Here is a 13,859-nt window from a genome sequence, read left to right as displayed (position 1 = left end):
GTTTAACCACCATGCCATGGTTGGTTCCTCTCCTTCTCATTTTTAAGGAATGCATCAGTTCATGATTAATCATGATATTGTCCGATATCAATCCCCCCCCTGATGAAAGCACTTTGTTCATCAATAATACAATTCATAAAAGGTTGAAGCCTTTGAGTGAGAATTTTAGAGATAATTTTGTAGAAAACATTGCATAGGCTGATCGGGCGCAGATCACGCATAGTTTGCACTTGTTTCACCTTTGGAATGAGAGAAAGAATTGTGTGATTGAAATTTCAGAGCATATGACCACCTTGAAAGAAACTCTTCACAGCTGTACAGACTTCCCCACCAATAATATCCCAATATTGTTTGTAGAATAATGCTATATGTCCATCATCTCCTGGGGCCTTAGTAGAATTAATGGAAAAAACTGTTGTACGAATTTCCATATCATTGACTGGTTTCATAAGTTGAAGAATCATATATGAGGAAATACGAGGTCTGAACCCATTTGTGATGGAGTGGAAATTGACTGGATTCCTTGAGGAATAAATATCTTTGTAGTAATCCATAGCAGTATCAAAGATCTCCTCCTAGGAGTTCCTCCATACCCCCTCTCTATCTTGCAAGTGTAAAATAGTGTTCCTCCTCCTCCTTTGAATCACTTTAGCGTGAAAGAAACTAGTGTTCTTGTCCCTTAGTGTCAACCAGTCTTGGCGTGATTTTTGTGCCCAAAAAATTTCTTCACGAATCAGCTCTTCTTTAAGCTCTTTTTCTAATCTCCTAACTTCTGCTCCATTCCAATTTACCATGTTCCTCTTTGTTTGGTCAAGTTGTTCCTGTATGGTGATGATTCGCGTGTTAACATTGGAGTAGTTTGACTTATTCCAGTCTTTTAGTGTATGATGATAAGCCTTCAATTTCTCAAAAACCCTATACATAGGTGAGCCTCGAGAATCCCTCGTCCACAAATCCTCCACCAAGTTTCTCACTTTCGAGTGCTTAACCCAACGTGCATCAAAATGAAACTACTCTTAATTCTGTGAAAAGGTAAGGAAAGAGATAACAATATCAGCCTATGATCAGAACCTCAATCTTCCAAATGCCAAATTGAATTTTTCAGATAAAGGAAGAGCCAAGATGGTGAGGCTAAAGCTCGGTCAAGCCTTTCCTGAATGTTTACCACCCCGTCCCTTCAATTGTTCCAAATAAGAGTTGGCCCTTTAAAACCAAGGTCCATAAGTCCCCAATCATCAATAAAGTTTCTGAAATCTAGAATTTTGACAGAATTATGGCCCACACCCCTTTGTTTTTCTTGCAAGCATAGAATCAAGTTAAAATCTCCCACTAAGATACAAAATCTGTTAACAGAAGATTTGTAATTAAGAAGAAGAGAGAATTGATTTCTATAAATAGTATCATCACAACTGGCATACACAAAAAGACAATCCCATTCAATATGTTTTTGAGGATCTTTAATTCTTACATGAATGAAGAAACTTTCAACTATTACAACCAAAATATCAGCTTCTTCCTTCCAGGCAAGACATAATCCGCCAGATAAACCTTGAGGCTGTACTGATACAAAATTCCCAAAACCACATTTCTGAATCTATTTCTTCACTACTCTATCATTATTCTTTGTCTCCATAAGAAATAGTAGACTAGGGGAATGGGATCGACAAATCCCTTTAAGATTGTGGATTGCCAGGGGGTTCCTCACACCATGACAATTCTAACTCAAAATATTCATTGGGTTGGACTGGGCCACTTTTGGCTGGTTTCCTCCACTAATTCAGCATTGTCTTCCTAGTCACATTGTTTTTTGCTTGCATAACCTTCCATTGTTTTGCATCTATCTCTCTTCCTGGTATTAGTGCCATTTTTGTCACTCCCTTCTTTAGAAGATTCATTCTTGAGCTCTCTAATAACCACCCCCACATTAACTCTTGGCTTGTCTCGAACCAGTCTTTTCCATTTCTTCTTCATAGTAAGCAAATTCTCATGTTCTAACAGAGCCTGTTGGTTTGAATTCTGCTCCTTATTCCTTCCCTTCTGTGGCTTGAACAAGGCAATAGCAATTTGAACCTTATGGTCTAAAGGAATTAGTTCCTCTAAGCCCAAAGTGTTTCTGATAACATTGATAGTTGAGGCCTGCTCATTTTGCTCAAGGAAAGCTTTTTGTCTTAATTCCCATTTCGTGGTTGGCCCAAAATGTTGGCTTAAATTGGGCTGAATTCCTTGGCCTAGCTTGGAGGTATGGATTGGACTCGACTTTGTTACTTCTTCAAGAGTAATCAAAATGGGCCCTTTTTTGACTGAGGAAAAATCAAGTCTGTGCTTTATGAATAAGATCTGAGACATTAAGTTCTAGGCCATCCATAGGGCACTGAAGGAAAGTTAATGATAGTAGAGAAGTGATACAGAAAAATGAATGCACTTTGAATGATAGGTGTAGCGTAGTAAATGCAATAAAGAAAAGAAAAGACCAGGAGACCAGGAGATAAGAAGACGAAGAAGAAAGATTGGCAATGCTTAAATTTGAGCAGTAGAGAAAAAGTCTAGACAAAGGGCTAAACCCCAGAGGAAAAGCTCCAAAATGCCAGTGGGGTTGGCGAATAGACGTTGTGAAGAGAACTTAACATAAAGAGACAAAAACAACAAATTTAAGCAATAAGAGATGGAATTTGCCAAAGCATCTCCTCTACTTCCAATACCATATTTAAACACCAAAACCCAAAAAATGTAACAAAGTTGTAAAGCCATAACTTAACATCATTGGAAAGACATTGATATGGGTTTGTAAGAAAATGACAAGGCATTGAAGAAGACCATAGGCAAAGAGGTTTGGAATCATAAAACAAGCATATATATATATATATATTGCTTCTTGTGAAATTTCAGGATTTTGGTGCAAAGCAAGCAAGATGGATTTTGTGTTTGCCCAAATGGCACTAATGAAGGGAACAACAAGTATATATATATTGCTTCTTGTGAAATTTTAGGATTTTGATGCAAAGCAAGCAAGATGGATTTTGTGTTTGCGCAAATGGCACTAATGAAGGGAACAACAAGTATGGATCTTTGTGTTTGCATTCCCAATATATGATATTGCTCTACTCCAAATGATTGCCCACATAGGGTATCCAATCCACTAGCCATTCCCATATGATCAAATCAAAGAAGAATATTTATTTCACTAATTTTTTTTTCTTTTTTTAAAGAGTCCGTCTGTTTAATATTATTGTAGTTATTATTTAAAAAATTATTTTAAAACTCTAATATATGTAAATAAAAAGAAATAAAATTAAAGAAGGGTTTTATTTAATATTGTTGTTAAGATAGCTATTTAGAAAAGGATTTATTAATTATATTAGTTAGAGAATATTAATTAGAAAATACGTTTAATATGCTTTATACATGAGAAAATTAGAATAATTTTTTTAATAATATCTAAAATGAATTTTTTTTGAAAATCGAACCCTAAAACTCTAATCAGAAATAGAGCCAAAAGCCACCCAATTAATACTATGATTGGAAAGAAATTTTTAAAGATAAAATATGAATTTTTAAAATAATGCATCAATTTAAGAGGAAGTTTTTTACTCTAAGTGAAATAGACAAATAAATTTTTAGAAGTATGCGATTATTTGGTTTGACTCTGAATTAAATTAAATTATATTAAAATAAAATTAAAATATAAATTATAAAAAAATTACTTTAAATCAAAATATAAAAAAATTAATTAAATTTTAAATAAAAATTTTTTTATTCATTTCAATTCGATTCCTCAATTTTCTAAGGTTCTCTCAACAAACCATAAACAAAGCATTCTCTTGTTCAATTTTCTCAAGTACACATAAATCACCAATTATCAATAATCAACAATTACAATAATCAATAACCTAATCCACGACAAATAACAATTGAAAATTCGAAATTTAAAAAATAAAATCCCTAGCTCACAAAGAAGAAGAAGGAGCCTCCTTCCTTCATGCAAGTCATGCCTTACACACGAAGGCTTCCTATTCATATGCTAATTATAAATAAACTTCCAACTAATGCCCATTTAACAACTCCCCTTGAAAATAAATTTGTGATATAATAATAAATGATTATTGCTCATTTTATTTAAAATTTTTAATTTTAAATTCAAAAAATTTTATTGAAAATTTATAATATAACTTAAAAATTTTTACTTTTGCCAAAATTAAATTGTCTAAAATTTCTTCGATGGAGATGGGAGCTCAGCTTATGATTTTATCTGGGGAAAGTAAAGCCTAGTGTCTAGCAGACTTTTCAAAAGCAAAATTGGTCATATTGGATCTCAAAAGGGGAGTGGCAAATGGCAATGAAGATGGTGGTTTCCTTCCTTCTACTCCACTTCTTCCTCTCCTTTCTTTTCTTGCTCCATAACCATAGGCCATTGGTGAGCAATGCTGAAAATGGGTAGCTTTGAATTTGTTTTTACTCATTGTTATTTGTTAGGTTTCGGATTTTTTTTTAGCAGTTTCCAAGTCTTAGGTTAGGTGTTGAGCTGTTTTCTTTGCATTCTAGATATTATATTAAAAATTTGTTTTTGACTGCGTTTCTTGATTTTATATATTGAAGATGAAAGAAGTGCATCTATTCTTTGAACTTTTAATAATGTTGACCCAGTATGATTTTGAAGGTCAGAAGAGTATCTTTCCATGGAGTTTTGCTTCTGGGTCTCCTTTGACTTGTGTTTTTTTATTATTATTTTTTTTTATAACACGTTTAAGTTGCTGAATATTGCCAAAACTAAGCAGGAGAGCGTGTTCTGAAATTTAGGTTTTTGATTTTTTAGTCAAATCTTGGTATTCAAGACTTTGTTTTTATGAATTTTATTTGGTTGTTGACATTGAACTTGTCCCTCTTCATTATAATGCTTCTGTGTTTTTAGTCAACCTTTTATATTGTTCTATGGACAATGAATTTCTAAAGGTAAGCTTCCTCAATCTTTCATACTGGCAGGAGTCTTTTTCACTGTAATTCTTTTGCATCTTCTAAGTGACATTGTTTTTGTGTTGTATTGATGTAGGACTAGGAAATTTAGGGACTAAGAGAAACAAATTCTCAAATTAAAGGAGAAACTAATTCTCAAGAAATATTATTCATTTTCAATAATAATCATCATAACAAAACCTACTAATAATGGAAAACTAGCCCTGTTTATTGATTAGGATTAGAAACCTTAAATTCAAATCTAATTAGGAATATAAATTAAGATAAACTGGGAAATAATAAAAAGCCTAATAAAACTAAAATTCTAAACCTAGTAAAATTCTTAAATTTCCTAATTTTACATTGAATAAAACTCCCAACTCTAATCTTACTATACTGCATCAGTATGGTGCTCAACTTTTTCTTTCACCCATTAAAGGTGAATAAACTTCAAACTTATGCAAATGGTTTGAGAAGTTTTTAGTCAATTCAGCATTCTTGACATGATGAGTCTAACTGCTAGGAAACTTCTTGTAGGAATATGACGTGTTTGTGCCTTCTAAGAATGTTTTTCCTCGAAATTCTCATATAAATCATCTAAAATTTCAGAAATAATTCTACACATATACCCAGAATTAGGTGAACTTGTGTAAGAATCATCTGTGGAAATTAATGGTTTTGACTTTTCAAATTGTTTGATGGAAGACCTGACAGAGGAAATGCTCCATTGCCTTGTTGAATGGGACAAAGATACTTCTTTCTTTTTGCTAATTTGGTCTCTCTTGCGATTCATATTAGCCTGAACTTCAAATTTAGCATGCTTCTACAGTTGCAACGGTATAACTGCTGTTCTAGTGGTAACAAGCTCTTTCCTTACCTTGAAATTCAAGGGTTGAGTTGTCTAATAGCTGCTTATTGGGCTGTCCAGGAGCATGCTAGCCTCAAGGCAGCATTTCACTAACAAAAAAAAAGAAGGATTTTACTCTTTGGTGATAATTTGTTTTACAACATGGGAAAGTGAATTTTATCCATTAGACTACATGTTTACATGTGTGTTCATTGATCATGTCCTTGAATTTTCTATGATGCAGCTGGCATCAGGAGCACTTTCACTGAAAAAACCAAAATTTACTGTCCATTAAATACACTACTTTGAAGTGGTATCCTTTTCCTTGTCATTTTCAAAGAGCTTGTAAAACTTAATGCTTATTGCAAGTAGTATGGGGCAGGAATCTTGGTCAGTTTTCCAAGCATTATACAAGTCAAGATGATCACACCAATGAAAAATGGAAAACTGAACGAATTAGGTGGACATGTGGAACACAGGCCAGTCTAAGTTTGCTGATTTACATTTATGGATTACATGTACGGGTGATACTAGAAAAAAAAAATCATGGGGGGCCCACAAATAAATATTAGAAAGAAACTAAATGAAATCTTAATAAAAATATAAAATATTAAGAGATCAAAATTAGATATTATAAAAGTATTAATGAAATTTACATAGAAGTACAAAGGTCAAAACAAAAATAAAAATATTGGAGGGGCAAATAGTAATTTTTTTAAAAAAAATACACTAAATTTTATAGGTAAAATTTTAAAATTAAAAATTATGGGTAAAAATATAATTTTTAAAACTTTTGGGCCCCCTCCCCAAGTTAGAATGTAGTTCCGCTCCTATTAGATGGATACTATAATCCAACCACTATTATCAGCAAATGATACATTGGCAATATTGTGTGAACCATCTGATTTTACTTGTTGATTCCAAGGGACTGGGTATTGTGGAAAAACCTGCATTGGTCACCTTTTTATATTCAGGTTGGGGTGGCATCATTTGTCATGAAACTTTTTTGAATGTTGATTGAATGTGGTAAGCATCTATATATATCTGTCAATGTGGATAGCTATCATGCTTGCTACTGCTTATCTCACATCAAAGTGAAAAATTTTAAAGGAATCTGTCCTTGAATAAAATTTGCAAACTCAAGATGTACAACTTTTCAACATGCAATGCTATGCCATGTAGAAATTTCTTGTGGCCTATGATTCCCCAGGCCAGGTACTGCTATGATCTCAGAAACTATAAATCAAATATTTTGGGTGCTTCCTTTTCCTGTTTACACAATTTATTTCTGTATTGTGCTTATTATATTGTCTTTTGAGTGCTGATTGCTATACAGATTGGAAATCCAGAAGGAACGAGTTGGTATGTGCATATATTTTTAATTTTGCTTGAAGCTTTATATATGTTTACATATTTTACTGATCTTTTGATAAGACTATCAACAGCTAACATTTTGTGATCATAGTTTGTCATACAAGGGTACAACGTAATGTCAACTTGGAGAAGCTACAAAATGGCTATCTGTTTCCTGAGGTACCTTATAAGATCTCTCATACTTTCCTCTTTTTAGCTTGTGTTCTGTTTTTTCTTTGCCCACTTTATCAATAATTTTCCCATTTTCTTTTCTTTTCTTTTCTTTTCTTTTTATACATAATCATGAACACAGTGATGCATCAAGCTTGTTGCTTACTAAGTAATTTTTTAACATGATGGCCTGGGAGGCTAACATTAATTATGCTAATGGTTCTGTTTGCATTGAACCAGATTTCAATGCATGAGCTTCAACACATCAGGAAGTACCCAGATGCAAAGTTGATAAACCTTGGAATTGGTGATACCACAGAGCCTATACCTGACATCGTAGCAGTGAGCATGGCTGAAGTAATTATTGCTTCCCAAGTTTTAAGCTTTTTCCCCATTTTGTTGTGCTTTTATTTTAAAGAAAAGAACTTAGAGGTAGCAAATATTGTCCTGACATCTTCCTAATGAAACTGCATTCCTCAGCAATTTGAAATGACAATATCCTGTTTTAATCAAACTCTACTCAGTTTCTATACCCTTTTTCTACTTTCTACCTGAAGCATAATTCCAAAATTTCCTTATTTTCTCAACCCTGAACAACAAGGGTAAATTTATCCAAAATTATCCTACTTTAGCCTTCTTGTATTCATATGCGTTTATGCACGGATGTTAATAAGCTGACTGACAAGGAAATAAGATTAATGTGATGAAGTTAATATATCAAACACATAATAGGTTAATTCTAAGGTGTAAATGTGTGCACATATTTGTTGATGCAAAATCTGACTGAAAGTTCAATCCCTCTTTATCTCATTTTTCCATGTTTCTATCATTGATAATGAATTGAGGAAAGAAGCTGGGGAGTGGATTATGATGATACAGTATAACGTGTTATGATTTAAAAAAAAAAAAAAGGCTTTGCCATCCTCAATGATGATGAAATGATCCTTTGCAGTATGCACATGCCCTGTCAACGGTAGAAGGTTATAGAGGATATGGAGCTGAGCAAGGGAACAAGGTAAGAGGGAGTTCAATTGGCCATTGCTCTGTTACTTTAGTGAAACTTTTGTCATTTATCTGCTAATTGGATTTTTATTAATTCTCTCATATTCACTGGGTTCTTGAACCTTTTACATACTACTTGTTCATATCCTGCTGCTTTTGAATCTGAGCATACATTCTCCTGGATGTTTCAATTGGTAGATTGATTGATGAAATAACGGGAGTTTTAGTGAATAAGTTATCTGTACAGTTTTGGCATAAAAGGTTCCCATGCAGTTTTGAGCCTGAGTTTTTCTAAGTCAGGCGGTATCATGGGATACAAATGACATATTGTAATTGCAGAATCCAATTCCATGTCATGTATGTTCTCTTTTTGGCTTTGGGCATCAAGGAGGAGTTAATGCTTTGGGTAATCTACTATTTAGAATTTAGGTTTTACATTATTAACACTTTCATCCCTCTATTTTAGATTAAAACATCTCTAAAATTTGGTTTTGTCTACAAAAAGGTCGCTCCATCGACTTTTAAGTCCATTTAGCCATTAGTCATGGATGAAAAGTCTAAAATACATTCATTATTAATAAAAGGGTAAATTATTATTTCATCCGTGGATTTTGCCATTATTAAAACTTTTGTCCATTTATTTAGACTTTTCTATATGAGTAAAGGCTAAATGCACTTAAAATGGACAGAGGGACCATTTTTTAGATAGAAACAAACCGTAAGGATTTTTTAATCTATTTTTTAAAATAGATGGACAAAAATGTTAATAATGGCAACATTGAAGAATGAAATAGTAATTTAGCCTAATACTTTTTATAAATAGTTTAAATTATAAGCAATTGAGTGGAGAAGTTAAAAATTCCTGGATTTTTTTTTTTTGGTTTTTTTTTTTTTTTTTGGGGGGGGGGGGGGGGTGGGGGTTTGGTGTTGCCAAAGTTAAAAAAGTTAAATTCTATTGTGCTGTTAATCTATATGTAGAAAATTTTGTGTTTTAGTTAGCAATATACTATTTCCTACCTTTCTTTACGTGTATTATAGATTAAACTGCTATATGTACATTGCAGGCACTGAGAAAAGCAATTGCAGAAACACTTTACAAAGATGTCCAGGTAAAAGACTCAGAAGTTTTTGTGTCAGACGGCTCACAGTGTGATATCACCCGCCTTCAGGTACACAATTATATAACTCTGCATGATCTTTTAATGTTTTCTTTTCTCTTTCAACAGTGACCATTATATTTTAGGGAAAAATACAAAAAAAAAAAATCCTGCAGTTTCGCGCTGTCACACACGAGGGACCATGATGTAATTTTTATCAATTTGATACCCATGTTTTCCTCCTTTAGCAAATGTGGGCCAAATGGTTAGTTACAATTAAGTGACGCTGACATATTGTTCATATGGCGACGCAGGGCAGATGTGATATTTGTGTGAGGCTCACATGTCAGTATCATTTAATGGTAATTAGCAGTTTGGACCACATTTGTTAATGAAGGAAAACAAAATGTATCAAATTGACAAAAATTAAACTACTGTCCTTTATGTGTACTCTTTCTATGCCACAAATGGAAGTAATCTTTAAGTTTTGATCAAATACTAAAATATTATTTCTATCCATATTTACAGCTGCTTCTGGGTTCCAATGTGACTATGGCAGTGCAGGATCCATCATTTCCAGTAATACTTTCTGTTTCTTTTTATTAGATTTTAATTGTTTTCTTCAATTTCTGGTAGTGTAATGGAAGAGGATGTCCAAATCTTAAAATGCCCAACATACACATATGATGACCTTTATTCCTTTCCCATATATTTTTGTTTTCTTCATCAGTTTGATTGTGTTTGTACACTAGTTAGTATATATTGATTGGAGGGTTATTAAATATTGATTGTGTTTGGACAGTTTGCTTGAATGTTAGATGTAGAAGCTTTGTATTGACGCATGCGTTATTTACAATATGCAATTCTTTATGCTCTTTAATTTCCTCGAGCTAGTATTAAGCTAAATATTAATTTGAAACATAATATTTAATTGCCAGAAAATTTTTTTGGCAGAGCCAGCCACGGTCCGATTCTGAGTTGGAATTGGAACTGGACCAGTGGTTCTGATTCCAAGGGGAATGGGAGTGGAAATAAGGGTCCTCCAGATTCCCGTCCTGGTTCGGTCTAGTTTTGATTAAATCCATCAGTTATTATTATTATTTTTTTTAAAATTTTCTCTCTGAAAGGGGAAATTTCAGTTTTAACTTGAAACTGTACCAACCAATAGTCTAGTTCAAATTCGGATTCAGTTAATCTACGTTTGACTAGTTTTGGTCCAGATTGAACCGGTATGGTTTAGTTACGGTTCCAAACCAGACCATGTCTACCTCTAAGTAGGAAGCCAACCTAACAAGAGGTCTGCTCTTAGAGTTCATGGAAATATTCATACCAGACGCTTTTTACATCTGTTGGAATGTGAGAAGTAATTCAGTGTCACAGTTCTTCTGAAAGTTTACAAAAGAAAATGATGGTATTCTATTGATATTTTCTTGAAATAGATCTAAATATAATTTCTTCATAGATTAGTTAATAATTTGTACTCTTTTTGACAATATTTCTAATAGATTTTTTAATATGCATCAGTATCTCTCCCAATTTTTTTTCCCCTTTCACTCGTCTTATTTCACAGTACTGATAGCATACAATTTTATTTTCCTTTTTCTCTTGTTGTTTCTGGATGATATTAATGCAGAATAGGAAGATGATATTCCTAATACAATTTAGGAATTATATTCCATATAAAATTAGGAAATTTAAGAGTTTTATTCTATTTTAGGAATTTTGTTCTTAGCTGTTCTACACTAGATATAAATTCCATGTTGCTAGCTTTCATTGCTTTTCAGTACTGTGCATGATATTCCTAATACAATTTAGGAATTATATTCCATGTACAATTAGGAAATTTAAGAGTTTTATTCTAATTTAAGAATTTTGTTGTTAGCTGTTCTACATCAGATATAAATTCCATGTTGCTAGCTTTCATTGCTTTTCAGTACTGTACATGTTCAGACAATGGCATTAAGACTGCTGAGATTGTGATGGAAAATTTTATGACACAGGCTTATATAGATACAAGTGTCATAATTGGTCAAGCTGGTGATTTTGAAGAAAAAAGTGGGAAATTTGGGAACATTGAGTACATGAATTGTGGACCCCAAAATAACTTCTTTCCTGATTTGGCAAAAACCAGAAGAACAGATATAATCTTCTTTTGTTCTCCAAATAATCCCACTGGTCAGGCAGCAACCCGTCAGCAATTAGAAGAACTTGTGAAGTTCGCCAAGGAGAATGGTTCAATCATAATTTTTGATTCTGCCTATGCAGTTTATGTCACAGATGATTCACCTCGATCAATCTTTGAAATTCCTGGAGCCAAAGAGGTAAATGCATGGTGTTTCTGGATTAGTTATTAAGAAGCAACTTGTAAGCTGAATTCTTCTGCTTGTGGTAACTCATTGAATCTGCTAATTGATGCAAACTTGGTATCTAATAGAGTTGAATGGCGAAAAATGATTGATATAACTGGTCCCAACTGGTTTAAAGTTAAGGCTTAATTGTGTAGCTGTGGTGTTGTTACTAAATATGTCAGTTCATGGCTAGATTGCCGCACAGTGCACACAGTTTTTCCTTGTATCATCATGCTGGGCTTGGTGAATGTGCTTGCAGCTTCTTGGAAGCAAATTTATGTTGATAGACAATACATAGCTATTTTATTATATTCTTTTTCTGTTATTCTTTTTCCAGGTTGCAATTGAAGTATCTTCTTTCTCTAAATTTGCTGGCTTCACGGGTGTTCGCCTCGGTTGGACAGTTGTTCCTGAAGAGCTGTGCTTTTCAAACGGTTTTCCTGTGATAAACGACTTCAATCGCATTGTATGCACTTGCTTCAATGGAGCATCAAATATATCTCAGGCTGGTGGATTGGCATGCCTTTCCTCAGAGGGTTTCATGGTAAGATTAAATGCAGGAAGTGAATTCCAGCAAGAACACTATCTACTATAACTGTTCAGCATTAAGCATTAATGTTCACCTGCAGTGTCAATCTGTATGTTTACTTATTTCTCCTAAGAAGATGCTGCACTTGTGTTCATGTTGAATACTATGCTTTTGAAGTAAAACACACATTATAACTGAACTGAAGCTGGAAAAATACTTGCAGGCTGTTTGTTCTGTGGTTAACTACTACAAGGAGAATGCAAAAATTCTACTGGAGACTCTTGCTTCTCTTGGTCTAAAGGTGTATGGAGGTGAAAATGCCCCTTATGTTTGGGTACACTTTCCTGGTTCAAAATCTTGGGATGTGTTTGATTATATTCTTGAGAAGACACATATTATAACTGTGCCAGGTTCTGGATTTGGTCCTGGGGGTGAAGAGTTCCTGAGGATGAGTACTTTTGGACACAGGGAAACTATCCTGGAAGCTTCAAAGAGGCTAAAAAATCTTTTCTCCTAGCAAAAGAAAAACCCTACTGTTTAAGCCACAACCTTCTGTACTAAATAAAGGAACTCACTCTGCCTGGCCAACGTTTAAAGTGGTTATTATTATTACTATTATTTAACCAATAAGATCAATAAGTGTCTTCTCAAAATGATAATGAGAGTGACAAGAAGACCAGGTCTACAACGAAAAGCCCATGTCTTTGTCTTATTGACCAATACTGGATTCAAGTTATTCTATGGTAATGGAGAGGAAAGCATCAAGGTTTTTCCCCTTGTCCTTTCTTAAGAATCTTTACAGCAAAACCCATTTCCAAATCGTTGAATTTTTCAAGTTTTGTTTATTAAATCCTATTGTTTAATGGGTGTGATGTGACTACTATAAGCTTGAGTCTAACAGCTCTTAAATTAAATTTTTATTTACACCAAAATTTTTATATTTAATATTTTAATTGACCACACATTTTAATTGATTTTGCATGAATCTTAATATAAACATTTGATTTAAGAACTATTAGACTTATTTTTATATAAAGTTGAGCTTATATTAGATGTATCTTATTTAATTGTATATTATTAAGCCCATGAGCTTTTTAATTTAAAGATATAAATTCAAAATAAAAAAAGAGAAGTTAATCAATGGCTATCTTAAAAAATTTTGAAAATAATTTTGAAAATTGCACTGCATTTTCAGTATGGAAATTATTAAGGTGGGATGAAAGGAAACCCATTCCCATCCCATGGATATTTTGAATTTTGTCTATTGAGTAGTGTAGTTTTTTAAATATTTTGTAAATCAGCAAATTTCTCATTATTCTATTTTAATAAGCTTTCAATGTCCTTAAATTGAAAGTCTGTATCTTCAATTGTATAATGTCTTTGTATTAAAAGGTACATGGGTTCATTAGCACACAATTGAAGAATAGAAGCTCAACAGACAAATTTCTAAAAGTTTAGGGGCTTGAAAATGAGTTTTCCAAGTTTAAAGGAGGTCAGTTTTATGTGATAGCAATAGGTTCTACATGCCTCAAATGATAGCCTCATTTAACATCAAACCCTAACCC

At 33.2% G+C, this 13,859-nt stretch overlaps 1 protein-coding gene across 1 annotated transcript; it reads left to right on the top strand.

Moving 5' to 3' along the window:
- The first annotated feature begins 4,176 nt into the window (after positions 1 to 4,176).
- LOC110639739 (aminotransferase ALD1, chloroplastic) lies at positions 4,177 to 12,947 on the top strand. The gene is made up of 11 exons (XM_021790815.2): positions 4,177 to 6,820; positions 6,905 to 7,009; positions 7,131 to 7,156; positions 7,260 to 7,327; positions 7,559 to 7,675; positions 8,271 to 8,333; positions 9,385 to 9,489; positions 9,946 to 9,996; positions 11,418 to 11,738; positions 12,103 to 12,309; positions 12,518 to 12,947. Exons 1-11 carry the CDS (start codon positions 6,816 to 6,818, stop codon positions 12,809 to 12,811), a joined length of 1,362 nt encoding a protein of 453 aa, XP_021646507.1. The 5' UTR covers positions 4,177 to 6,815; the 3' UTR covers positions 12,812 to 12,947.
- Positions 12,948 to 13,859: the final 912 nt, after the last annotated feature.

Source organism: Hevea brasiliensis, chromosome 17 (genome assembly GCF_030052815.1).
Source record: "Hevea brasiliensis isolate MT/VB/25A 57/8 chromosome 17, ASM3005281v1, whole genome shotgun sequence".
Classification (NCBI taxonomy): domain Eukaryota; kingdom Viridiplantae; phylum Streptophyta; class Magnoliopsida; order Malpighiales; family Euphorbiaceae; genus Hevea; species Hevea brasiliensis.
The sequence above is the reverse complement of the archived record's forward strand: the minus strand, read 5'-3'. Positions and strand labels throughout refer to the sequence as shown.

Excerpts from the sequence above, each read along its gene's own strand:
- LOC110639739 (XM_021790815.2), top strand. Across the intron at positions 9,490-9,945 it reads GTGATATCACCCGCCTTCAG|CTGCTTCTGGGTTCCAATGT; the intron begins GTACACAATTAT and ends CCATATTTACAG. Across the intron at positions 11,739-12,102 it reads AAATTCCTGGAGCCAAAGAG|GTTGCAATTGAAGTATCTTC; the intron begins GTAAATGCATGG and ends TTCTTTTTCCAG.